Source organism: Heloderma suspectum, chromosome 5 (genome assembly GCF_057233095.1).
Source record: "Heloderma suspectum isolate Gila_16-S chromosome 5, 16-S_ref, whole genome shotgun sequence".
NCBI lineage: Eukaryota > Metazoa > Chordata > Lepidosauria > Squamata > Helodermatidae > Heloderma > Heloderma suspectum.
The window spans coordinates 123,447,891-123,474,222 of record NC_139462.1 but is presented as its reverse complement, the minus strand read 5'-3'; the positions used below and the strand labels follow the sequence as shown (position 1 = coordinate 123,474,222).

Genomic DNA, 26,332 nt, shown 5'->3' with positions numbered 1-26,332 from the left:
TACTCACAGTAAGTAACTGTAAATAAATAACTATAAATAATTTTCCCACCTTCTTGTAGTAAAAAACTAAGTTTTCAGGGAAAACAAACCCAAATTAAAGAACAGTTATGAAGGTAGAAAGCCAGCAGTGGGGAGGGGGCTATCCAGTGTATTGCACTGAGTGCCACATGTATGACTGTCTACTTGCTGGACAGAAGTTGTGGGTGTGTGCTCGGTGTAATGAACTCCTGGATCTCAGGGAACAAGGGTGTTCCCTTGAGTCTGACCTTGAGAAGCTAAGAGAGGCAGAGAGGTTGGTGGATGAGACCTTCAAGGACCCATTAGCTGTGTCCCACTCCCAGGACAACAGCTCCTCTGCTGTCATGGAGAATGCAGGTCTTGGGGAAGAAGGGCATCATTCTGAGGAAGAGGGAAATGATCCCTTAGAAGGGACCCATTCCTTGGAAGATGAACAAATATCCTCTTGCACCGAGGATGTCCCTCTGGGGGGAGGGGGACTTGTGGTAGTGGGAGATTTCATCATTAGACACGTAGACAGCTGGGTATGTGATGGGTGTGTAGACTGCATGGTGAATTGCCTGCGTGGTGAGAAGGTTATGGATATCACATGCCATCTAGATAGCCTAGTAGATAGTGTTGGGGTGGAGTCAGTGGTCGTGGTCCATGTTGGTACCAACGATGTAGGGAAATGTAGTCATGTGGTCCTGGAAGACAAATTTAGGTTGCTAGGTAGGAGGTTGAAATCCAGGGCCACCAAGGTGGCATTTATTTTTTATTTTATTTATTTATTTATTTCATTTCTATACCGCCCAATAGCCGAAGCTCTCTGGGCGGTTCACAAAAATTAAAACCAAACAACACACAATAAAACAATTTAAAATATATAGAACATTAAAACCACAATATAACAATACAACCACAATAAAACCTAGCAGCACTACAGGAATTTAAAATACAGATTTAAAACAGCAAAGATAAAAATTTAGAAAGCTAAAAAGCCTGGGAAAATAAAAAGGTCTTCACCTGGCGCCGAAAGGAGTACAATGTAGGCGCCAGGCGAACCTCACTAGGGAGCTCATTCCAGAGCCGGGGTGCCACAACAGAAAAAGCCCTCCTCCTAGTAGCCACCCGCCTCACTTCCTTTGGCAGGGGCTCACGGAGAAGGGCCGCTGATGCTGATCTTAAGGTCCGGGCAGGCACATATGGGAGGAGGCGATCCTTCAGGTAACCTGGCCCCAAGCCGTTAAGGGCTTTGAATGTTAACACCAGCACTTTGAATCGGGCCCGGAAATGGACTGGCAGCCAGTGCAGCTGGAAAAGTACTGGCGTAATATGAGCTCGCAGGCCAGTCCCTGTTAACAATCTTGCTGCCCTATTTTGGACCAGCTGAAGTTTCCGGACCGTTTTCAAAGGCAGCCCCACGTATAACGCATTGCAGTAATCCAGACGAGAAGTTATCAGAGCATGGATAACTGTAGCTAGGCTATCTCTGTCCAGATAAGGGCGTAGTTGGTATACCAGCCTAAGCTGATAAAAAGTGCCTCATGCCACTGAGTTCACCTGTGCCTCAAGTGACAGTTCTGGATCCAAGAGCACCCCCAAACTACGAACCTGATCCTTTAGGGGGAGTGCAACCCCCTCCAGAACAGGTTGAATATCACCTAGCCGGGCAGACGAACCACCCACTAACAGTACCTCCGTCTTGTCTGGATTGAGTTTCAGTTTATTAGCCCTCATCCAGTCCATTACCGTGCCCAGGCACTGGTTCAGAACAGCCACTGCCTCACCTGGGTTTGATGAAAAAGAGAGGTAGAGCTGGGTGTCATCTGCATATTGATGGCACCTCAACCCACACCTCCGGATAACCTCCCCCAGCGGTTTCATGTAGATGTTAAACAGCATGGGGGATAAAATAGAGCCCTGTGGAACCCCATGGCACAATTGCCATGGCACAGAGCAATAATCCCCCAGCACCATCTTCTGGAATCGGCCATCCAAGTAGGAGCGGAACCACTGTAGTGCAGTGCCTCCAACTCCCAACCCAGACATCCTATCCAGAAGGATACCATGGTCGATGGTATCGAAAGCCGCTGAGAGGTCCAGGAGAATCAACAGGGTCTTTCTCTGAAATGCTACCTGTTCCATGTTCAGAGCCAGTTAGACAGGCGAAGCTGAGGAGTCTCAATGCATGGATGAGATGGTGGTGCAGAAAGGAGGGGTTCAGATTTGTTAGGCATTGGGGAACATTTTAGGACAAGCTGGGCCTGTACAAGAGGGACAGACTCCACTTGAACGAAAATGGAACCAGACCGCTGGCACTACACATAAAAAAGGTGGCAGAGCAGCTTTTAAACTAAACCCTGGGGGAAAGCTGACAGGACCTGGAAAGCATCCAGTTTGGATTAAATCATCCCTAGGGGATGAAAATGAAAATGTTTTTGACTGCTCAAATGTAGAAGGGGAGGAAATAAGCCAGGAGTACATGGTAGAACATAATAGCCAACCAAAGGGGCCATCCCATAGCAAAAGATGCACACAACAGAGGCATCTGGGGAGGGATATCATGTATAGGTGTTTTTATGCAAATGCTAGAAGTCTCCGAGTCAAAATGGGAGAGTTGGAGTGCTTGATTTTAAAGGAAAACCTGGATATAGTTGGCATTACAGAAACTTGGTGGAGTGGAGAGAACCAGTGGGATACGGTCATCTCTGTAGGAAGGACAGGGAAGGGCATACTTGGGGAGGTGTTGCCCTGTACATCAAAAAGGGCATAGTGTCAAGTGGACTAGAACACCTAGAAGGGGAAGCACTATGGGTGACAATTCCAGGCTCCAAAATTAATTTAGTGCTAGGAACATGCTATTGTCCCCCAGACCAGAATGCTCAGAGTGACCTTGAGATGGAAAATGAAATCAGGGAGGCCTCCAAACAAGGAAGTGTTGTAATAATGGGTGACTTCAATTACCCCCACTTTGATTGGATAAATGCATGTTCCAGCCAAGAAAAAAAGGTTAAATTTCTTGATGTCCTCAACAGTTGTGCCCTAGAACAGTTGGTCATGGAACCAACCAGAGGGGAGGCAACCATGGATTTAATCCTAAGTGGTGTCGCCCAGGAACTAACTAGTTGTTGTTGTTTATTCATTCAGTCGGTTCTGACTCTTTGTGACTTCATGGACCAGCCCATGCCAGAGCTTCCTGTTGGCTGTCGCCACCCCCAGCTCCCCCAAGGTCGAGTCCGTCACCTCCAGAATATCATCCATCCACCTTGCCCTTGGTCAGCCCCTCTTCCTTTTGCCTTCCACTTTCCCTAGCATCAGCATCTTCTCCAGGGCATCCTGTCTTCTCATTATGTGGCCAAAGTACTTCGGTTTTGCCTTTAATATCATTCCCTCAAGTGAGCAGTCCGGCTTTATTTCTGGACTGGTTTGATCTTCTTGCAGTCCAAGGCACTCAGAATTTTCCTCCAACACCACAGTTCAAAAGCATCTATCTTCCTTCGCTCAGCCTTCCTTATGGTCCAGCTCTCGCAGCCATAGGTTACTATGGGGAATACCATTGCTTTAACTATGCAGTTAAATTGTTGTCACACTGTAAAGTGTTGTCACACGGTTAAATTGTTGTCACACTGTTGTCAGTGTGATGTCTCTGCTCTTCACTATTTTATCAAGATTTGTCATTGCTCTCCTCCCAAGAAGTAAACGTCTTCTGATTTCCTGGCTGCAGTCAGCGTCTGCAGTAATCTTTGCGCCTAGAAAGACTAAGTCTGTCACTGCCTCCATGTTTTCTCCCTCTATTTGCCAGTTATCAGTCAAGCTGGTTGCCATAATCTTGTTTTTTTTGAGGTTTAACTGCAACCCAGCTTTTGCACTTTCTTCTTTCACCTTCATGATAAGGTTCCTCAGCTCCTCCTCGCTTTCAGCCATCAAATTGGTATCATCTGCATATCTGAGCTTGTTAATGTTTCTTCCAGTGATTTTAACTCCAGCCTTGGATTCATCAAGCCCAGCACGTCGCACGATGTGTTCTGCATACAGGTTGAATAGGTAGGTTGAGAGTATACAACCCTGCCATACTCCTTTCCCAATCTTAAACCAGTCTGTTGTTCCGTGGTCTGTTCTTACCGTTGCTACTTGGTCGTTATACTGATTCCTCAGGAGGCAGACAAGATGACTTGGTATCCTCATACCACCAAAAACTTGCCACAGTTTGTTATGATCCACACAGTTCAAGGCTTTAGAATAGTCAATAAAACAGAAATAGATGTTTTTCTGAAACTCCCTGGCTTTCTCCATTATCCAGCGGATATTGGCAATTTGGTCTCTAGTTCTTCTGCCTTTTCTAAACCCAGCTTGTACATCTGGCAATTCTCATTCCATGAATTGCTGGAGTCTACCTTGCAAGATCTTGAGCGTTACCTTACTGGCATGTGAAATAAGTGCCACTGTTCGATAGTTTGAACATTCTTTAGTGTTTCCCTTTTTTGGTATGGGGATACAAGTTGATTTTTTCCAATCTGATGGCCATTCTTGTGTTTTCGAAATTTGCTGGCATATGGCATGCATCACCTTGACAGCATCATCTTGCAAGATTTTAAACAGTTCAGCTGGAATACCGTCGTCTCCTGCTGCCTTAATATTAGCAATGCTTCTTAAGGCCAATTCAACCTCACTCTTCAGGATGTCTGGCTCTAACTCAGTGACCACACCATCAAATCTATCCGTGATATTATTATCCTTCCTATACATATCTTCCGTATATTCTTGCCACCTTTTCTTGATCTCTTCTGCTTCTGTTAGGTCTTTGCCATCTTTGTTTTTGATCATACCCATTTTTGCCTGAAACTTACCTCCGATGTTTCTAATTTTCTGGAAGAGGTCTCTTGTCCTTCCTATTCTATTATCTTCTTCCACTTCCGCGCATTGCGTGTTTAAAAATAATTCCTTATCTCTTCTGGCTAACCTCTGGAATTTTGCATTTAATTGGGCGTATCTCCCCCTTTCACTGTTGCCTTTTGCTTTCCTTCTTTCTTGGGCTACTTCCAGTGTCTTAGCAGACAGCCATCTTGCCTTCTTGGTTTTCTTTTTCTTTGGGAAGTTTTTTGTTGCCGCCTCCTGAACAATGTTGCAAACTTCTGTCCATAGTTCTTCCGGGACCCTATCTACTAAATCTAGTCCCTTAAATCTATTCTTCACCTCCACTGCATATTCATTAGGAATATTAGTGAGCTCATATCTAACTGATCTGTGGGTCTTCCCTAGTCTGATTCTAAATTGTGCAATAAGAAGTTCGTGATCTGAACTACAGTCAGCTCCAGGTCTTGTTTTTACCGGCTGTATAGATGTCCATCACCTTTGGCTACAAAGGATGTAGTCAATCTGATTTCAGTGTTGACCATCTGGTGAAGTCCATGTATAAAGTCATCTTTTAGGTTGTTGGAAGAGAGTGTTTGTTATGCACAGTGAGTTGTCTTGGCAAAATTCTATCAGCCTACGTCCTGCTTCATTTTGTTCTCCCAGACCATGCTTGCCTGTAATTCCAGGTGTCGTTTGACTACCCACCCTAGCATTCCAGTCTCCTGTAATGAAAATAACATCTCTTTTTGGCTTATTATCCAGTAGGTGCTGCAGATCCACATAGAACTTATCTCCTTCTGCTTCTTCAGCATCTGTGGTTGGGGTGTATATTTGGATCACTATGATGTTAAATGGCTTACCCTGAATTCGAATTGAGATTATTCTATTGTTTTTTGGATTATATCCAAGCACTGCTTTAGCCACTTTATTATTAATTATGAAGGCTACTCCATTTCTTCTGTGGTCCTCTTGTCCATAGTAGTAGATCTGGTGGTCATCTGATGTGAAGTGGCCCATTCCAGTCCATTTCAGTTCACTGACACCCAAAATGTCTATATTTAATCTTGACATCTCCCCAATAACCACATCCAATTGGCCCTGGCTCACAGATCTTACATTCCAGGTTCCTATGGTGTGTTGATCTTTAGAACATTGGATTTGTCATTCACCACCAGCACTGTTGGCTGCTAGCCGTCCTTTCGGCTTTGAGCTAGCTGCATCATCACATCTGGGGCTAGTTGAACTTATCCTCTGTTCCTCCCCAGTAGCACTTTGACCATCTTCCAACCTGGGAGTCCCATCTTCCGATGGTATACTGACATATCTCTGGCTGTACTGATCCATTTAGTTTTCACGGCAAGAATACTGGGGTGGGTTGCCGTTACCTTCCCCAGGGATCATATTTAGTCTGACCTCTCTGCCATGACCTTCCTGTCTTGGGTGTCCCTTCACGGTTTAGCTCATGGCGTCATTGAGGTGCTCAAGCTCCAGCACCATGACAAGGTAACGATCTCCTTTGCTGGAGCCAGGAACTAGTACAAGATGTAAGTGTTGTTGAACCAGTTGGAAACAGTGACCACAGCGCGATCAGATTTAATATATACTTAAGAGGAAAATTGCCCAGGAAGTCCAATACAGTCACATTTGACTTCAAAAGAGGAAACTTCTCTAAAATGAGGGACCTGGTGAAAAGGAAGCTAAAAGGGGGAGTCAAGAGGATTAAATCCCTTCAAAATGCTTGGAGATTACTAAAAACCATAATAATAGAAGCCCAACTAAAATGTATACCACAGCTTAGGAAAGGTAGCACCAAGTCCCAAGAGATCACCGGCATGGTTAAGAAGCAGTGTTAAGGGAGCTATTAGAGAAAAGAGAGTTTCCTTCAAAAAATGGAAGTCTTGCCCAAAGTGAGGAAAACAAAAGGCAGCACAAGCTTGCACAAAGGTGATGGAAGCAGACAATAAGAGATGCAAAAAAGCATTTTGAAGAGCATATCGCTAACAATATCAAGGCAAACAATAAAGAATTCTTTAAATATATCAGAAGCAGGAAACCAGCTAGGGAGGTAGTTGCGCCATTGGATGACAATGGAGTTAAATGAGTACTGAAGGAGGACAAGGAGATTGCAGAGAAGCTGAATGAATTCTTTCATCCGTCTTCACTGCAGAAGTTATAGGACTGATACCCATGCCTGAAGAAGGAAGTCTGGGGAACTGAGGCAAATAGTGGTGATGAAAGATGAAGTTCTCAACCGTAGTGATAAATTGAAAGCAAATAAATCACCCGCCCAGATGGTATCCATCCAAGAGTTATCAAAGTACTCAAATATGAAATTGCTGATCTTCTAACCAAAATATGCAACATGTCCCTAAGGTCAGCCTCTATACCAGAGGACTGGAAGATTACCAATTTTCAAAAAGGGATCTGGGGGGATCTGGGAAATAACAGGCCAGTTAGCTTAATGTCTGTTCCGGGTAAATCCTGTTTCCCGCCTCCTAGCTGAGCAGAGCAGAGGAGGCTGCTCCAGCTGGTCTAGGGGCTATACAAGCAAGCAAGCTCCCAGAGAGCAAGCGATCAGAGTGAGCAAACTGAGAGAGCAAACAGGAGTTTGGCAGAGCAGTTGCAGTGGAAGAGGAGACAAAGGCAAAGTGGTAAGTGGGCTAGAGTAAGCCCAGGGGACTGTCCTTTCCATTCTGAGTCACAGTGTGCTCACCATGTCCTCCTGAGAGCTCCAATTGAATTGAGGGGGTGTGGCCTGAGTACTCCTAGCAGCTGTGTGAGTGGGGAATTTCAGTCTGTTTCCTGCCTCCTAGCTGAGCAGAGCAGAGGAAGCTGCTCCAGGCAGTCTAGGGGTTATACAAACAAGCAAGCTCCCAGAGAGCAAGCGATCAGAGCGAGCAAACAGGGAGAGCAAACAGGAGTTCAGCAGGGGAGGTCAAGCAGGAGGTCCCTAACAAATTTTGTTTTCAATTTCTTTTCTTGTAACACACACTTCCATACCAGTGGGACTCTGTTATTAACCTCCAGTGAGTAGAGGACAAAGCCCAAGTTATCCCAGTACCATTAGAAAGCTAGAAACAAAAAGGGAATAGAGACTATGGAAGGAAAAGACTCTCCAGTGGTGGTGACCTGCAAGGTGTGTGCCATATTTGTTTTCTTGCCTGAGATCAACATGGCCTACCTGTGCAACAAGTGCAAGTTGATCACGCTGTTGGAAGAAAAAGTAAGAGGACTGGAGCGGCGAGGGTCAACCTTCCAGGGAATAAGAGAAGACGACGAGTTCTTGGACGGAACGGTGGAACTACAGCAGCAAAGCAAAGTACAGAAGCTGGAAGAGCAACAGCAAGCTGAGGCAGAAGAGGAAACTTCTCAGGTGAGGAAAAATGAAGTAGAGGATACTCCTTGGAAAAGGGTGACAGGAGCAGAAGAACGAGAAGCCACTCTGCACCAGTGGAAGCAGTGGAGCTATGGAACCATTTCCAGGTACTTGAGGATTAAACTGGAGGACAGCCTGCAGAGGAAGAACTTTGGTGGCGCCGAGTGTGCCGGGACATCAAGACCTATGTCGCCTCCTGCACGACCTGCCAGCAGGCGAAAGACCCCTTGGGCAAACCCGTGAGCTTGCTCCACCCCCTGCCTACACCCTCAGGCCCTTGGAAGCTGCTCTCCCTCAACTTCATCACCGACTTGCTTCGCTCACAAGGTAAGACCACCATTATGGTGGTAGTGGATTTATTTTCTAAGATGGCTTACTCCGTCCCATGATCCAGGCTGCCCACGGCCAGGGAGATGGCAGAACTCTTTTTGTCACATGTTTTCCGGCTCCATGGCTGGCCGGAGGGACTTATTTCAGATTGGGGGCCCCAATTCACGGCTCATTTCTGGCGGGAATTGCTTGGACTACTCAATGTGATGCTCAAGCTTTCCTCTGCTCACCACCCCTAGACAGATGGTCAGACCAAACGCACCAATGCCACTCTAGAACAGTACTTAAGCTGTTATGTAAACTACCAACAAGATGACTGGTTTTCCCTGCTGCCTCTGGCAGAATTTGCTTAGAACAATTCATGTCATGCCTCAACCCACCAAACTCCTTTCTTTGCCAATTTTGGGTACCATCCCAAGGCTTTCCCCTCCTTGCTTGGTCCTACCTCGGTGCCTGTGGCCCATGAGTTTTTAGAGGAATTGTGCTTGGTGCACCACCTTTTACGGGACTCCATCGAACAAGTGAAAGCAGCGTATAAAGAAACTGGGGCTGCCGTCGCCAGCCCGGCCCGCCTCTGCAGCTGGGAGACTGGGTCTGGCTGTCCACCCGATACCTCCCCTCTCGCTCCCCCGCTAAGAAGCTCGCAGCCCGCCGGATGGGTCCTTTCCAAATTACAGCCCAGATTAACCCTGTCACTTTTCGCCTGGCTCTTTCCCCCTCCATGAAGTTGCATTCTGTGTTTCATCGCTCCTTGCTTTCCCCACTGGTCTCTGGCAATCCCCATCACTCCATCTGCACCCCCCCACTTCCGGTGCTGGTGGTGGGGGGAGGAGTTTGAAGTCGCTGACATCCTAGACTTGCGCCTTTCCCGAGGGCGCCTGCAATACTTGGTGGACTGGAAGGGGTATGGCCCAGACGAACGCTCCTGGGAACCAGCTGAGCATGTGCATGCTCCTTTGCTGCTGAGATGCTTCCACCAACAATACACCTACAACCCCGGGGCCCCAGGGGGGGAGCAAGAGGGGGTGCTCATGGGAGTGGGGATGATGTCAGGGTTGTATCTGAGCCCATAGAGTCCCAAAGCAGCTCTGATTCTGAGGAAGAATCAGAGGGGGGAGGAACTTTCCCAGACATCAGCGGCACAGCTGGAGGGGGAGCCCCCCCTTCTCACATCCCTGGGAGTGACAGTGAACAAGGCATGGAAAGGGAAGGACAACCTGAGCTTCTAGACGCGAGGTGCAGGCGCAGGCACCAGCGAGAGATCACAGGGGCCGAGCTTCGGCGCTCAGCCAGATTGGCTCGACGTCAACAGCTGCGCCCAGAAGCATCATAGGAGAGGGGGAGAACTTCCCCTCCCACCCCTTAAGTTCAGAGAGTTGCCGCCCTTTTCCCTTTGAACCCCTAGATGGCTGTTCCTTTGTAGTTCTCTGAGTCTCTAGCAATTAGCATCTCGTTAGGGTAAATGGAATTAAAGCCTTGGAAAGCAGCCCTTTTGTCTGAGTGAGTGTTGATTTGGCTACTGGAGTAATCAGTAGGCAAAAGGGGAATCCTGACAGTGCCTACTTATCTCTGTGAATAAAGCCTATCACTTAGAAACAGACACCTTCCCTTATCTTGTTAGTTATGCTAATTCTGTATGGAGTGTTTGAGAAGAATTGCCTCCATTTTATTAGACTAGTTGGGGGGGGTTGTTTACTTATTTACTGCATTCTTATCCCATTTTTCAGCAAAGTACCAATTCCCTAGGGAGGTGGTGGGCTCTCCCGCTCTGGAGGCATTCAAGATGAGGCTGATCAGCCATCTGTCAGGGATGCTCTGACTTGGATTCCTGCATTGAGCAGGGGGTTGGACTTGATGGTCTTGTACGCCCCTTCCAACCCTACTATTCTACGATTCTATGAAATATTATCTCCCAAAGTGGGTCACATCAATAAAAACGAGAGGCAGCCCCTGCCATCAGGCTTATCAACTAAAGTGACAAAAACACACCAGGGAAGGGTTGTGGAGGAAAAAGGATGAGGAGGGAGAACAGTTTCTCAAAGCCAGCACACGGTACTGAGCAATACATGAGCATTTAATGGCACTTTAGGCCAGGCTGAGCTTCCCTTGCTTGAACAGCAATTGAGGGCTCTTGTTCCTTTGGCTATGGATGGGGTCAGAGCATTCTTCCCCCCTACCACTCCAGTCCTAGGGCAACTGTCAGATGTAGCTCAGTGTTCTTTCTGGCTGTGAAGTGCTCAGCAATTAAAACATGCTTAATCACAGTTTCCTATAAAGTGGATGTAGAATGATGTCATTATCTGATTGGCTGGTATAAACCTTGCCTGATAAGGAATTCGATCATTTGGTTCCCACCCACCCCCTCCAGTTGAGCTTGTTTCTGTCTATTACAAAGGGAAATGTTTATAAGGAAGAGGACAAAGAGGAGCTTTTTTATGTACCAGAGAGAACTTCCTTTTGGCCTAGTTTCCAGGAAATCATAGGGTGAGTTCCTCCTCCTTTTATCTCCTTTGTTCTGAGAAAGTTATATGATGCATCCATTTTTAGAAATATGTTCTGCAAAAGGCTCCTCCAAGTCAAATTTCATATGGCAAGTGTGTAAGAAGTGGACACGCGTGCGCGTACAAACATACATTCTTTTCTTGGAGTCCATTCATAGTCACTCCCCCTCCCATAAATGCACTACTAAGAGTTCGGAATTCTGCATATGTATTTGAACTTTTTCATTGGGCATACACAAGCAGTCTTGAGGAGCAACTCTATGAACTGCGCCCTCACTGCTCGGAAGCCCCCAAACATGGAGGCTGCTGAGATTCTATGCCTTGCCAGGCTAAAGCCAGCAGGGCAGGAGGAACAGCAGAGGGGGTCTTTGTCTCCCCATCCTCTCTTCTCCTATATTTTTGCTAGATGGGCTTTTCAGCCTGTCCAGCGAGAGTGCTTTGGAGAGGGAGGGAAGGAGGATGGAGGAGCTCAGCCCACCAGAATGTTCTTTTTCTTTTCTGACCTCAGAGATGGAGCTGGCACAGTTCTCTCTGTGCTGGCGGCAAGGGGATTGTGTCAGGGGCTGGATCTCTGACTCCCCCTTCCAAGGTCAGAGCGCTGTCTCCGACCTTGGAAGGGGTTTTCCAAGCCACCCTACGGTTTCTCGGATGCTTGTCCAGGGACCATAAGATTGCTCTCTAAGTTGCCAGTTCAAACTACTGAGATGATGGGTGCTATTTTATGGTTTCTCCGCAATCTATCGCAATCATCCAATATACTAATACTGAACTTAGTGCTGATCCTTATGTATCCAAAATGCACAAGAGGGAGGTATCACATCATGACTCCCCTGGAGGATTCCTCATCAGAGGAAGAGCTAGAACCTTTGGAGTTCTGTTCCTCTGAGGAACAGAGGACCTCAGGACAGTCCAAGAGGTCCTGGGACCTCAGGGGTGATAACTTTAGATATGCCTTCTAACAAGGCAGAGAGCTCAACGTCAGAAACAGAAGGGATGCTGAGCCACCACCTACCTCCTGAAACGCTGACACCTAAAGATTCAAACTAGGACAGTGACCAGGTGAAGGAGAGTCTGGTTGCTGAAGAGGTTTCCTCAAAAGTAAAGGCCTCCTCATGATCTTTGTCATGAGTAGACTTATGACAAAGTGCCTCTGATGTACTGCAGCTGAATCCTGGATGGGGCTCTGGAACCTCCAACTTATAAACTCTCGGTTGAAAGCAGCTGCTTACTGGAACAGCACTTTTATTTCAGCTCAGCTGCTGTCCCTTGTTTCCATGCTTCTTTTTTAACTGATCTCTCATGCTCATGCTTCTGGTCTCCTGATTAGACCCTGCTTTTTGACTGTCCTTTTTTCTGGTCTGATAATACTGTGGTTTAGACCTTTGCTTGTCTACTGACTTTGCCGCTGGAAGAAACATTAACAATCTCAGATATGCAGATGATACCACTTTGATGGCTGAAAGCGAGGAGGAGCTGAGGTCTTTCATGACGAAGGTGAAAGAAGAAAGTGCAAAAGCTGGGTTGCAGTTAAACCTCAAAAAAACAAAGATTATGGCAACCAGCTTGATTGATAACTGGCAAATAGAGGGAGAAAACGTGGAGGCAGTGACAGACTTTGTCTTTCTAGGCACAAAGATTACCGCAGACGCTGACTGCAGCCAGGAAATCAGAAGACGTTTACTTCTTGGGAGGAGAGCAATGACAAATCTTGATAAAATAGTTAAGAGCAGAGACATCACACTGACAACAAAGGTCCGCATAGTTAAAGCAATGGTATTCCCCGGAGTAACCTATGGCTGCAAGAGCTGGACCATAAGGAAAGCTGAGCGAAGGAAGACAGATGCTTTTGAACTGTGGTGCTGGAGGAAAATTCTGAGAGTGCCTTGGACTGCAAGAAGATCAAACCAGTCTATACTTCAGGAAATAAAGCCAGACTGTTCACTTGAGGGAATGATATTAAAGGCAAAACTGAAGTACTTTGGCCACATCATGAGAAGACAGGATACCCTGGAGAAGATGCTGATGCTAGGGAAAGTGGAAGGCAAAAGGAAGAGGGGCTGACCAAGGGCAAGGTGGATGGATGATATTCTGGAGGTGACGGGCTTGACCTTGGGGGAGCTGGGGGTGGCGACGGCCGACAGGAAGCTCAGGTGTGGGCTGGTCCATGAAGTCATGAAGAGTCGGAAGCGACTGACCGAATAAACAACAACAACCAACAACTGACTTTGCTGAATGGATTTGCCCTAGGGCTAAGCCTGAGCTAGTCATGGTAGGACATTCCAGCATGTTCTGGGAAACCGCATAGTTTGCAGAAGTAGGAGGAATCCTTAAAAAATCTAAAGGGGACAACTCCCCCTCCCCAAAGAGCAGCACAGAGAGAACTGAGCATTCTTGGTGGCCACAGACTGCTGAGTGTCTGTAGGGGTGGGGGGATGGCAAAAATGTGTGTGTGTGATGGAGAATACTGAAAGAAGGCTTGGCTGGATGGTTGCCATCCTGAATGGGAGCACATTTTGTTGCAGGTTTGACACAAAAAGAGTGCTGCATTCACCAAGCACTTCTTCCAAAACAGTGGGGGTTAAGGGATCATTTCAAAAGTGCATAAATGTGAAAACGTTCTATAAGAATTGGCTACTGAAGCAACTTTGCTGGGATGGCCCATAAGCTAAATGGCTACATTCTTCTTTGGAGCTGATGAAGCATGCACAGGACTGGCCCAGGACCGCCCAACACCTGGGGTGGAAGGGTGCACAGCCACACTCTCTTCTCTCTCCCCCCACTCCCCAGTGGCATCCACTGCTGTTTTTCTCCCCCCCCCCGCCCCCAGCCACCGCCTCCTGCCTTCTTCTGATGGGTCCTTCCTCAGAGAACAGTATTGGCAGAGAAGTGGTGCAGGGGGCCACCTGCGCTGTGGCAACACAGGTGATCTCCAGGGCCACCTCACTCAGAATGCTTCTCTTTGAGGAAGGACCCCTCCGCACAAGGCCCACTGCTCTGGAAAGCTGGGCCAGCCACTCTCCAGAACACCCTATGCCTGTAGTGGAAATCACGTGAAGACAATTGTTCACTGAGGAGTTTAACTGGTGTGCAGCAGTTGCTCCTTCCATGCCTGAACCTCCTTTTGGTTCCTGCTGCCTTAAAGGGTCTGCAAGGCTTCTTTGCTGATTATTCTCAAGATTAGTTGCAAGGTTAGTTATCTGTCCGAGATAGTTTGTTAGGTCTCGAGGTTAGCCACCTGCTTAGGGAGTTTTGGGAGTATTGAGGTGATCACACTGTTATCCATATTGGCTGCTGGCCACATATTCACTTATCTTGTCAAGAATATATGAATGTGGTCAAGGGTGTTGCATGACCAAAACAAGAGGTGTGATTAAGCAGCATTGCAAGCAGGAGTTAGCAAACTGCATTATGGTCTATGGGGCTAAAACAGTGTATAAGTCCCAAGGGAACCTCACCATAGACGTGGACTGAGGAAGGTGCTGCATGCTGGCCATTGGCAGGGGTCTCTCCGTTGTCATTTTCCAAGGGTTCCCAACAACAGAAAGGGGAAGTAAAGCTTATAACAATTTTACTCTGTACGTGTCTCTGTAGCTGTCTTCATTTAACCTTTTGTTCACTATTCAATAAAATCTGTAGCCCTGACCCATTGGTGTGTTCATTGCCTCCAAATCTGCTCAAAAGAACCATTGTCTCTTGGCAATATAATGCCTTCACTCTGAGATGTCCTCAAAGTGAGGTATAGGGTGGGTGGCAACAGTGAGTCCGGAGAGCCATGCCAGCTTCTTTCCTCCTCCGGCATTTGCCTCACTTTGAAAATTCCTTTTAGTGAGGCATAGGGTGGCAGGGTATGTGACCTTCCTGGCAGGGTGCACAAAATCTGGTGCCCTTCCTGATCTGCTGCCTGGAGGTCAGGGGTTCACCTTGCCTCAGGAGAGGGACAGCCCTAGGAATACACTACAGCATATGGATGCCTGATACCACTGTTTAATAGTGACAGAGTACCATATCATTGCTAAGGTGCAAGAACTGCTCTATGTTTAGGTTAATACTTTGACCCACACATTTTGTGTATTTCAGATTGACTTCTGTAGAATACCAGACTAACACTTGCATCTGTGTACACTTAACAGAATCACTTTGTGAAGAGATTCCACAAAGACTCAATATCGCATCTCAATTGGCTCCATTGGGGGCCAAACTACTCATTACAGTGAGCATGCTTTTAAAACCTATTGGCCACTTACTTTTTTTTCCAAAAAAGAAAAAGCAGCCATGCAGCACGCTGATCTATACTGGAATCACAACTCATGGGGAGGAGAGGGTTAACCAGATTGTGGGCCTTCGTTGCTGCTTTTTGTGAAAAGATAAAGTGGCCAGTATTAACACCTTTTTTTTAAAAAAAGTGTGCTTAAAGTAATGTGTATTTTGACCCACAGTCCCAGACAGATCTCTTTGGACATTTAGTAATCAGTCACGTTATCCTCTCCAAGAGAATGTGTCTTAGGGCAAGTCAACACCTTTCTTCAAAATCACATAGTATGTTGCCAAAATAGCAAGAAAAAGAATGCTATAACAAAATTGCTTGAGGCAAAATCAGAGCAGCAGTAGATAAGTGTGCTCTATAAGCTAAGCTATTCAATAGTCATATTTAATACAGGGGTGAAAAGCCCATGCCCCCCCCAAATTGCACCCCCTCACAGTTGCCCTGACCCCCACCTCCCATCTCAAATCCTCCCCCCACCCACCGCCAATCATACGGATCGCTCTTTTTCTGCCGCACTGAGCAGCAGAGAAGCAATTATCTGTATCGAGAATGTTGAGAGAGGCAATCTGGGCAGCAGAGGAAGTGAGCCAGTCCCCTCCTCCACTGCCTGGATTGCACTCTCATCTCTGTGCAGGGAGGAAAGGGCAGTCCCTCTTCTCCATGCACAGAGAAGCTATGTCAGTAATGGAGGAAGAAGGCTGGTTTTCCACCACCGAGATCTCACTGTTTCAGTGGGATTAGTTGGAGGCAGGTGGGATTTGTGTGTATGTGCCTATGTGTGTACATGCCCTACTCTCCAAATCAGCATTACACACAACCCTCAGAGCTAAAAAGATTGTGCACCCCTGATTTAATGCAATATTTTTCTCACAGTCCTTAACAAGCATTTTTCAAGTGGTAGAATAGCAGCTAGTATATGTTAGACATAGAAATGTACCAGGAAGCAATGAAGATGACTAGTGTAGCACTGCATGCAGAGGAGAGGATCAACTGACAGAAGGCATGAAGGGAGCCTTTTACCTCTCATTTCCCAATCAGAGCTTTTTCCAAGTTTTCAATTTTTGCTTGGCATCTGAGAAGATCAGCCTGCAATTGTTCACGTGTCTGAATTGAAAGTTTAAAGAATACTTAGTTAAAAATGATGGCAATTGGATATAGTTCCTGTATTATCTTCATCTGCATGATACATTGTTACAAAATACAAAAATTCAGTTCCTCTGCTCTCCACTTCAATCTAACTAGAGAGGGCGTTGCTTGCTGCGGTGGGAGATGGCAGCGTAACAGGACTGCTCCAGTCCCTAGCTGCCTATAATTAGCACTTAAATGTGACTTAAGCCAGCACATTAAACAAATAATACTTGGGAAAACTAATGAGATGAAGAGACAAAAGAAAGTGGAACAAAACAAGGCTTGGCTGCCACCTCACAAGCAGGAGTCTGAAGCGATTCTTCAGATTCATCAGATGAAAGTGAAAGTGATATGGCATTGGGTAAGATGAAGGGGGAGGGGAGGAATGAAAACTAAATTGGCTAGTGAACTTAATGAGGATATGAAAAAGTGTTTAAAATAACTAAGCAAAGATTTGCAAACAGATTTGAGTATAGCTCTAGCACCAGTAACAGAGACATTGGCAGAAATGAAGAAAAATATTAAAGAAATAGAAGAAACAGTGAGTGAAGCTTTTGATTTGGCTCAGCACCAAGAGGCTAGAGTTCATGATATAAAGAAAGAAAGAAAGAAAGAAAGAAAGAAAGAAAGAAAGAAAGGTCTTACGAGATAAGTTGGAAGAGTGAGACAACCGCTATTGCCATCTTAACATTCACCAGAGAGGCTTCAAGGAGGAGGATTCAAAAGATAAAGTGGTGAAATGGATTCAAGACTTCTGCCCAGACCTAATCACATCAGAAGATCTGGAAAGAATTCATAGAGTGGGTCCTAAGCAAATACATGAAGGGCATCGGAAAGATATTATTGCAAGGTTTGCTCATTATACAATGAAATTAACCACCTATCATGCACTGAGCAATGTAGAAGATCTGCAGTATCAAGGAGATAGGGTTGAAATTTTCCAGGACTTCACAATGAAAACCATCAGGAGATGCAGACAGTAGAAGCTGTACACAGAGGCTCTCAGAAACCCCGGAATTAAATATGTGTGAGGATTCCCCTTCAAATGGATTGTTTGGCTGGAGCGCAACACAATCATCATAACTATTATAGAGCAGTTACAAGACTTTTGCAAAGAATTAAAGATTTATGTGCCTAAGACTGATTTAATGAAGACACAGGATAAAGAGAATCTTCAAGAGAAGAAAAAGCAACAACAAGAGAAGAAAGCAGAAGGCAGAAGAAAATATTGAATATACAGTGATTAATTGAAGACTAGTTGATAATTAAGCTGTTGACTCATGTTTTCTATAGTTTGAAAATATTTAGAAAGATCTATAATGGGTGGAAGGGCTGGGGGAAGGAGGGATTCAGCCTCAGGAGCAAAGTGCTCTTGGCCTCTCAGTGGAGTCCACAATGGGACAGCTTTCTGTGGGGATCTGGTGGCATGTTGGCCTCAATACCAGGTGTTGGGCAAGGAGGGGGGAGGGAGGGGAGGGGGAGGAGGGTTTTGCAGACAGTCCTTTCTTCATTGTTGCAATACAGTCACTTACCACGTTTTAATAGTCCAAATTAAAATGAGTGTACAAGATGGTGGTCTGAGAAGATTAAAAGCATGAACTGTAAATCTAATGGTTAATATCTTAGATAGTTTAAACATAAATTATTTTAATATGAATGATCTCGGATCGCCAGCTAAACAATAAAGAATAATGCAGACCATCCATAAATTGGGTGCTGATGTTTTATTGCTACAGGAAACGCATCATAGAAAACATGTACAATGTATTATAAATCATCCATCCTTGGGAGAAAAACAGAGTGCCAGTGGGATGTCAAAATCAAAGGGAGCAGCTATAATCTTTATGAAGAGCTCTAGATTTGAAGTTGTAGGTCAGTTAAAGGACCCAGATGATAGGCATATAGTAATAAAAAGTAAACTGGGAGACAGATGGTTAAACCATTGGATTCTATTACGCTCCTAATATGAATTTATGCAAAAATTCCTCGCTAAAGTTAGGCAATTTGCATGGGGAGGAATATCCTTATGAGGGGATACCAATTGTGTCTTGAATATAAAAACGGATGCAACAACAAGAATCTATAGAGCCTCTTGCTCAAGGTATTAGAATGGAAAATATATTAAAGGGGGTAAAGATTGGTAGAGAAGAGTTCAAAATTAGTCTCTATGCTAATGATATAATTATTTATTTATATGATCCTGTGAATACTTACGTTGCAGGAATATGGTCAAGTACCAGGATATAAAATTAATATTACAAAATCAGAGTGGATCGGATTCAATATGGATAATTCTACAAAAACTAAGATTACCAAAGAATATAACATTCCTTGGAAAGATACTCCAGTTAGATATTTAGGGGTATGGATTACACAAAATATTGATATCTTAACAGAATATAATCATTGTAAGGTCATGCTTGAAGTAAAAGAGGACTTGGTTCGCTGGAACCAGCTTCATATTTCATGGATGGGTAGGATATCTGCCTTAAAAATGGTGGTACTTCCAAAAAATTTATTTTTGTTCTTAAACATACCATTAAAGGTCCCACAAAAGATACTTGGAGACTGGCAAACAATGTTCTTAGATTTTGTTTGGAATGGGAAAAAACCAAGAATAGCAAAAAAAACTTTAATAAAACCAACAAAGGATTAGCCTTCCCATCCATAAAAAAATATTATGTTGCGGCTATGCTTATGCATTTGAAGACATGGTTTAATCCAGATAGAGCAACTGAATTAGAACAGTATAATGTTTCAACAAAGTTAAAAAATACTTTATGGTTCTGTAATAAATTTGACAGAAATATATTAAGAATGAACCCATGTACCAAAACCCAGTTTAACAACTGGTTGAAACTTAAAAGAGTATTAAGTCCAGGTTTAACTCCATTAACAGCTATTACGTATAATGACGAGATGATAGATGAAACGCAATTAGGCAATCTATCTTTATGGTACAATCATGGGCTAATAGAAATAACCACACTTATAGATAAGGGAGCATTTAAATCATATGAACAAATACGGAACGAAATGCAATACTCCCAACCTTTATTTTTTCAGTATCTACAGCTTAGAAGTATAGTTTTAAGGGAAATCCGGACCTCCTCGGGAAAAAAACACCTTTGAAAATTTGATGATACACAATCAGGAAAACCTATTAAGTAAGCTTTATAAAGTTCTATTAGATTTAGATCTTACAATTATTAATTATCAGAAAAGCTGGGAAAGAGAACTAACTTGTCTGATTCCAGTAGGTACCTGGACTTGGATCTGGAATACTATATCACAGCAGACTATTAGCACAAACCTGAAATAATTTTTTTTCAAATGTATATTCCGCTGGTATTTAACGCCTCTTTGGCTTAGCCACATTTATCATAAGGGTGATAACAGGTGCTGGAGATGTAAAATGCCTAACACAGATATGGCCCATGTTTTTTGGTTTTGCCCAATCATTACGGACTATTGATGAAACTGAGATTATATCAGGATATAGACTACCTTTGGATCCAGTAATTATTCTTTTTGGTTATGTCAAGGAAGTTGTTCTATCTGATGACACAGAGATGATAGTGCATTTATTAACAGCCACCAGAATGCTGATATCGGCAAACTGGAAAAAACCGAAAGCCCCTACAGTTGATGACTGGATTATTAAAGTATGGGAAATAATACATATGGTTAAGTTAACTAATATAGTAAGGGTTAGAGAGGGAAGACAGCAAAATAATAGATTTATAGAAAAGTGGTAATTATTTGCAATGTATTGGTGTAATAAGAATCAAGAGAACGTACAGCCTTTTGTGTTATTGGGAACTTTGTGATATTTGCTGGTTTTGTTGATAAATTTGATTATATTCTATATTGTTAGAACTGATGATGATGATAAACATTCCCTTGGTAACAGATCAAACTCTTCCCCAGTAACATGAGGGCCTAAATTACTATACTCTGCATCCAGAGATCAAGTCTTTAAAACGTGTTGCATCCAACATTAGTCTAATTTAAGTCCCATTCATTTTCATGGATCTCCTCTAAGAACGGTTAATACTGGACAGAACTTTGGGAAGGATTGCTTTCTATTGGCTATCCAAGCCTCAAAATTCGAAGAAGAAAAAAAGAAGAACAAAAAGAAATTAAAAGAATATCCAACTTAGATCTTTGTTATTCTACTCTTAAATATTTAGGAATTTGGCTAACAAAAAACACTGATCAATTAGTTCATAGAAATTATAAGAACTTTTTAATTCTATAAAGAATTACAAGATGGGCTACATTAAATTTATCTCTATTAGGCAAGCTTGCAATAGTAAAAGCTCATATATTACCAAAATTTTTATTTTTGTTTCAAAATATTCCTTTGTATCCAGATGTTAAAAAAATAAAATTTTGGACAAAAGTTTTTGAAGAGGCTTATCATTGGGAGTAATAAAAGCTTAAAAGTCATAAACAGTGTAAAATATAGACCTGCTCCAAAAGGAGGATTGGCAGTACCAAATCTAATAAAATATTGTGAAGCCTTTCAGCTAGCCCAAGTTGTTAAACTCATAAAGTTGAATAACGCCCCCGATTGGACTCAGATAGAAGGATCTGAAAACACTAAGCTTTCTTCACATGGAGCTTTTATCCTGTGAGTGAGATTGCTCCCGCACAGAAGTTTGCGGGCTCTTTACATGATGTCATGTCCCTCCAGGGCATCTCCTGCACTAAATGCCCTTTGGCCCATTTTTAAATAGATCGCAGATAATGAGCTAGCAAAATACCCAGTTGAGTTCTGCTTGAGTTCCCTCTGTGAAAAGAGGAAAAGTGGCAAGAAGAGGAGTGAGATCAATGAAAGATTAAGGGAAGACTCAGATACGGGGAGAAGGAGGGGGGAAGGAGAGGGGGAAAGGAAGCGGGTGAAAAAGGGAGTCATTGTGATCCTGCATTTAAAATGGAAGCAGAAAGCCCTGCTTTAAATGCAGGATTTTAGGTTGGTGTACAGATGCCCTAAAGAATAGTGTTGCTGCCAAAATTAGATTACCCTGAATTCTGGTGGCAGATTTGATGTTCTGCCTAGAAGGAACCCCAGCAAAACAGTTTCAAGACTTACCAGAACATCCTGAAGCTGCACTAGCCCAAGAGGAAAATGTGACATGATGAGATTATTAATGATATATTTAAATTGATTATTTTCATGGAATCATAGAATAGTAGGGTTGGAAGGGGCCTACAAGGCCATCGAGTCCAACCCCCTGCTCAATGCAGGAATCCAAGTCAGAGCATCCCTGACAGATGGCTGTCCAGCCTCGTCTTAAAGGCCTCCAGTGTGGGAGAGCCCACCACCTCCGTAGGTAATTGGTTCCATTGTCGTATTGCTCTAACAGTCAGGATGTTTTTCCTGATGTTCAGCCGGAATCTGGCTTCCTGTAACTTGAGCCCATTATTCCGTGTCCTGCACTTTTTGCAGCCACATCACATTGTTGACTCATCTTCAGCCTGTGCATTTGGTTTCTTTTTCCTAGGTGCAGAACTTGGCATTTCTCCCTATTAAATGTCATTCTGTTTTCTGCCCAGCGCTCCAGTCTATCAAGATCACTTTGAATTTTGTTTCTGTCTTCCAAAGTATTAGCTATCCCGCCCCATTTTGTGTCATCTGCACATGACCCTCCCCCCCCCACACTCCACATTTTAGTGATGATCTTACAGGTCATGTGACTCAATTTACCTTTTATGTGCTACAGGTTGCTGACTGCTGTGAATTCAAAAGTAGTTGGCTCTGCCTTTGATGACCCGCCCTCTGCCCCACCAGCCCCAGTGGGCATCAGCTGCTACTGTATAGAGGCAAGAATATTCCTGATGCGCAATGAATAGAAAGTGAGGAATTAATTAACAGATATGATTTGAGAACAGATATACATAATGAAGCTGGAAGGAGTTGGGCAGAGTAGGAAAAGAAAATGAGAAACAAAATTGCAGGCTGGGAGCAAAGTGACAGGCAGAGCAAGCACACGTTAACAGGAGGATATCTAGACTTCTGTTGAACACATTCAAGGTTTGAAAAACCAAGTGATTGTATTATGTCTGAGAGAGAGAGAGTGAGAGAGAGAGATGCAAAGGATAAATTAAGAGCAAATTAACTAAAAAGTGGTAAGGGGGCATTCACTTATTACATACACAGGTACTTACATCTTCCAAGTCTTCTTCTGGCGTAGCTGGAGTCCTGTCTATTTTATCTATGTTATAAGAAGTTACAGATGATATTTCTGAATCAATTGATTCTTCATCAAATCCAAAAAATGTCTCCACAACACACCTCTGAAACAAGACCAAGGATCTTTGTTACAGACAGATACCAAATGATTCCCCTTTCCATATGCACCTGGCCACTTTCTCTTAAGCTAAGACATAGGGAAATGGCTCTTTAATATCCCCTCCCCAGTGTAATCAGCAACAAAGGCTCTATCAAAGTTCTCCCCATATGCAACACAGCTGCTCACTCATGTGCACCAGTTAAGATACACACAAATGGGTATGAACCAGCTGAGGTAACACAATAAGAGACCATTGGGAGGAGAAGGGGTTAACCAGCCCTGAGGCTCAGATCAATTGTCAGTGTGTCAGTAGTGGAGTTATTGTTGCTAGCCATTCAGTCTTTGCTTCAAAATACATCCACTGTTAAAAATTAGTTGCCAGTCAAGGCCTTAAGGTCTTTGGATTTCCAAGGTAATCAACATTTAATTGCTTTGTACTGTTTGTTCTTTGGCACCCTGCCCTTCTCAAATACTTTTCCTTCCCTTCCCATTTTTCAACTCTTATAAAAAAAAAACAAAGAATACAAAAAAATCACAACCCCTTTTCTCTTCTGTTAGGTGTTAGCGTTATTTCACTTCCCCTCACCCTAGCTTGTAGGTAGTTTTTTCTTTCTGTAGCTGCTTTTCTTTTGGTCGTGTGTGGGCGCGCGCGCTGTGTAGAGATGGTGCGGGCATCGGATTCCATCCTGGAATCCAGCGGAATCCCCGAGCCCCTGCCTCCACTTGCCCCCTGCCCGCACTCGGTGAGGGGCCCGCACTCACACTGGCGGCCTCATTGAGCTCCGTGGTCACCAGTTTTTGAAAAATAAAGTGGTGATTGCAAAAATGTGTATATTTGCATATGCGCGAAAATGTGCATCATCACTTTTGCTGATTTTCCAAGACACTTTGCCTGTCACTAGGGATGTACGAATTCCCCACTGTCCGTTCCAGTGGGGAATCCACACGGGGGGAGGCAATCTGTTCCTCCCCCCCCGAATCCGTGCGGAGCAGTTCCGCTCTGCGTGGATTCCGTGGAACCAAGGGCCACCCCGTTCCGCCATCCGCATGCCCCGGATTCTGCCGTTTTGTTTCCAGCTCCCCAAACTTATGTAAATAATTCTGTAAGTACCACCAAGAAATCCTTTCTGCGCGCCCGCTGTCAGTCTCCGTAAGCCTCAGGTAACAGGGAAAATGCATATTTATTTTCGTAAAAACGGTAAACCCCTTCGTGGGGATTCCCCACGTAACTTCCGGTCACCTGACCTCACCTCACCTCACCGGAACTGTCCTGACCTCACCGGACCTGTCCTGACCTCACCGGACCTGACCTGACCTCACCTCCACAGACAATAAACAGAAAAGAGGGAGGATTTCTGTTGAGTTCAAGACTCAGCCCCAGTGAAAGAAAGCCTCGGGTCACAAGGAAAATGCCTCATAAAAAGGGTAAAGCCGTTGGCGTTCTTCTTCCTCCATTTCCAATCTACGGATTTCTTTTCGTAATTATTTTCGTAAAATCCGCCATTCAGCAAAAAAAAAAAAAAAAAGGGTCCGTGTGAGCTCCGGTCTAGGTCTAGGTCGACCGGGCTGCTCTGTTCCGAGGAGGATTCCACAGACCAGATTTGTCAGAATTCGATCCCATTTAAAATTTGTGCGGAATTCTCTGACATCCCTACCTGTCACTTCTTTTCCCTTGGGTACATCAAATGACCATAAGAAGAATATGATCAGGCTAGGCTTTATGCCCTTCCTGGGGAAAAGAGCTGTCAAAATGATCAAGGGACTGGAAGAACTCCTCTATAAAAGGCTTCAGTGTTTGGTCTATTTAATTTAGAAGAAAGGCAAATAAGGGGGAGGTTTATAAAATTATATGAAGTAGAGAAAGTGCAGCAGTGCAATTAATAAATAAGCCCCACTGAGTTCAGTCAGTGTGACTTTTCCAGGTAATGTGCATCGCAATTTGCAGCCAAAGAGGTGTTTCACTTTTCTTTCTTCCCTTAATGAGAGCCTCAGGTTAGTGGCAGATTCAAGACAGACAAAGGGAAAGTACTTTTGCATTTAAAACAAAAACAAAAAAACCACCCTACACCAGAGATTAGGGACAGTGACCTCCAAATTGTCTCCTTAATACACCTTCTGATTAGGTGTATAAATACTTAGGTGATATAGGTGTACCTTAATACGCCTTCTCTAATCCCCTGTGTGGCTGACAGTTTTTGTTTGTTTTTACTTTTGTTTTAGTTTCTGAGAAGAGGAAATTTAATGCATGGCTAGCACAAAAACTACTGGGCCAAACTGTCTGAGGTTTGGCAGGTTCAGTCACCTCCACTGGGGCTGCCAGGTGCCCAAATTTCATGTATTTATCATAAAAACCAAGAAAGTTGTGGTCATTTCTGTTTTCCAATGCAAGTCAATGGGAAAACATAAAACCTGAATAAATTGGATATCCGAATCAAGATTCGGATCCAAATTCAAACCAAACTGGATCAGGTCCGAATTGGTCCAAAGTGAATCAGGGCTGATTCAGAAGATCTGAATAGGCCTCCAAAGTGAATCAGGGGTCCATGCACAGCCCTAGTTATTGTCAAAAGCATACTAAAATTTCACCGTTTTCACCTGACCTTTGAATGCCAGCAGAGAGGGGCCAAGATGAGTCTCCAGGGTAGAGTGTTCCACAGCCTGGGCACCACAGCCAAGAAAGCCCCGTCCTACTTATCTATCTGCCGTTTTGTTGAATAACTGAGCAAGTAGGTAGGATCATATGAGTGTGGCAAACTGCCATCCCCACCTTCTCCTGCTTCACCAGGCAGGGACTCGCCCCCTCTTTTCACCACAGAGGCCATTACAACTAACTACCCTGTGAGCAAGACAGGAAGAACCCAGAGAGGCAAACTGCCATCACCACCTTCTCCATCTCCTGCTGCTTCTCCTCCCCTCACAGAGGCCACTGGAACTGCCCAGTGAGCAGGAGAGGAAGAAGTAGTAAACTGGCACCATCTCCCTCTCTTCAATTAGGCTATTTTGTTTTATTATTTTAATTATATATATCTTCTTCCCTCCTTATCATAGAATCATAGAATCATAGAATAGTAGGGTTGGAAGGGGCCTACAAGGCCATCGAGTCCAACCCCCTGCTCAATGCAGGAATCCAAGTCAGAGCATCCCTGACAAATGGCTGTCCAGCCTCGTCTTGAAGGCCTCCAGCGTGGGAGAGCCCACCACCTCCCCAGGTAATTGGTTCCATTGTTGTATTGCTCTAACAGTCGGGACGTTTTTCCTGATGTTCAGCCGGAATCTGGCTTCCTGTAACTTGAGCCCATTATTCCGTGTCCTGCACTCTGGGATGATCAAGAAGAGATCCTGGCCTTCCCCTCTGTGACAACCTTTCAAGTACTTGAAGAGTGCTATCATATCTCCCCTCAGTCTTCTCTTCTCAAGGCTAAACATGCCCAGTTCTTTCAGTCTCTCTTCATAGGGCTTTGTTTCCAGTCCCCTGATCATCTTTGTTGCCCTCCTCTGAACCCTCTCCAGTTAGTTTAAGACAAAGTTTGTCTTAAAGTGTGGTGCCCAGAACTGGACACAGTACTCCAGATGAGGCCTA

The 26,332-nt window shown here is 44.4% G+C and overlaps 1 protein-coding gene across 3 annotated transcripts in view; it reads right to left on the bottom strand.

The window, feature by feature from the left end:
- Positions 1 to 26,332, bottom strand: part of LOC146344359 (janus kinase and microtubule-interacting protein 1) — a 97,878-nt gene that overhangs the window by 11,565 nt on the left and 59,981 nt on the right. For 2 of the 3 annotated variants that reach the window (XM_084859986.1, XM_084859984.1), the window contains exon 3: positions 22,628 to 22,756. In XM_084859986.1, coding sequence (XP_084716112.1) covers positions 22,628 to 22,756 — 129 coding nt within the window. Of the gene's footprint in view, positions 1 to 22,627; positions 22,757 to 26,332 lie in introns of those variants that run through there. The other variant, XM_084859987.1, reaches the window with a different exon arrangement.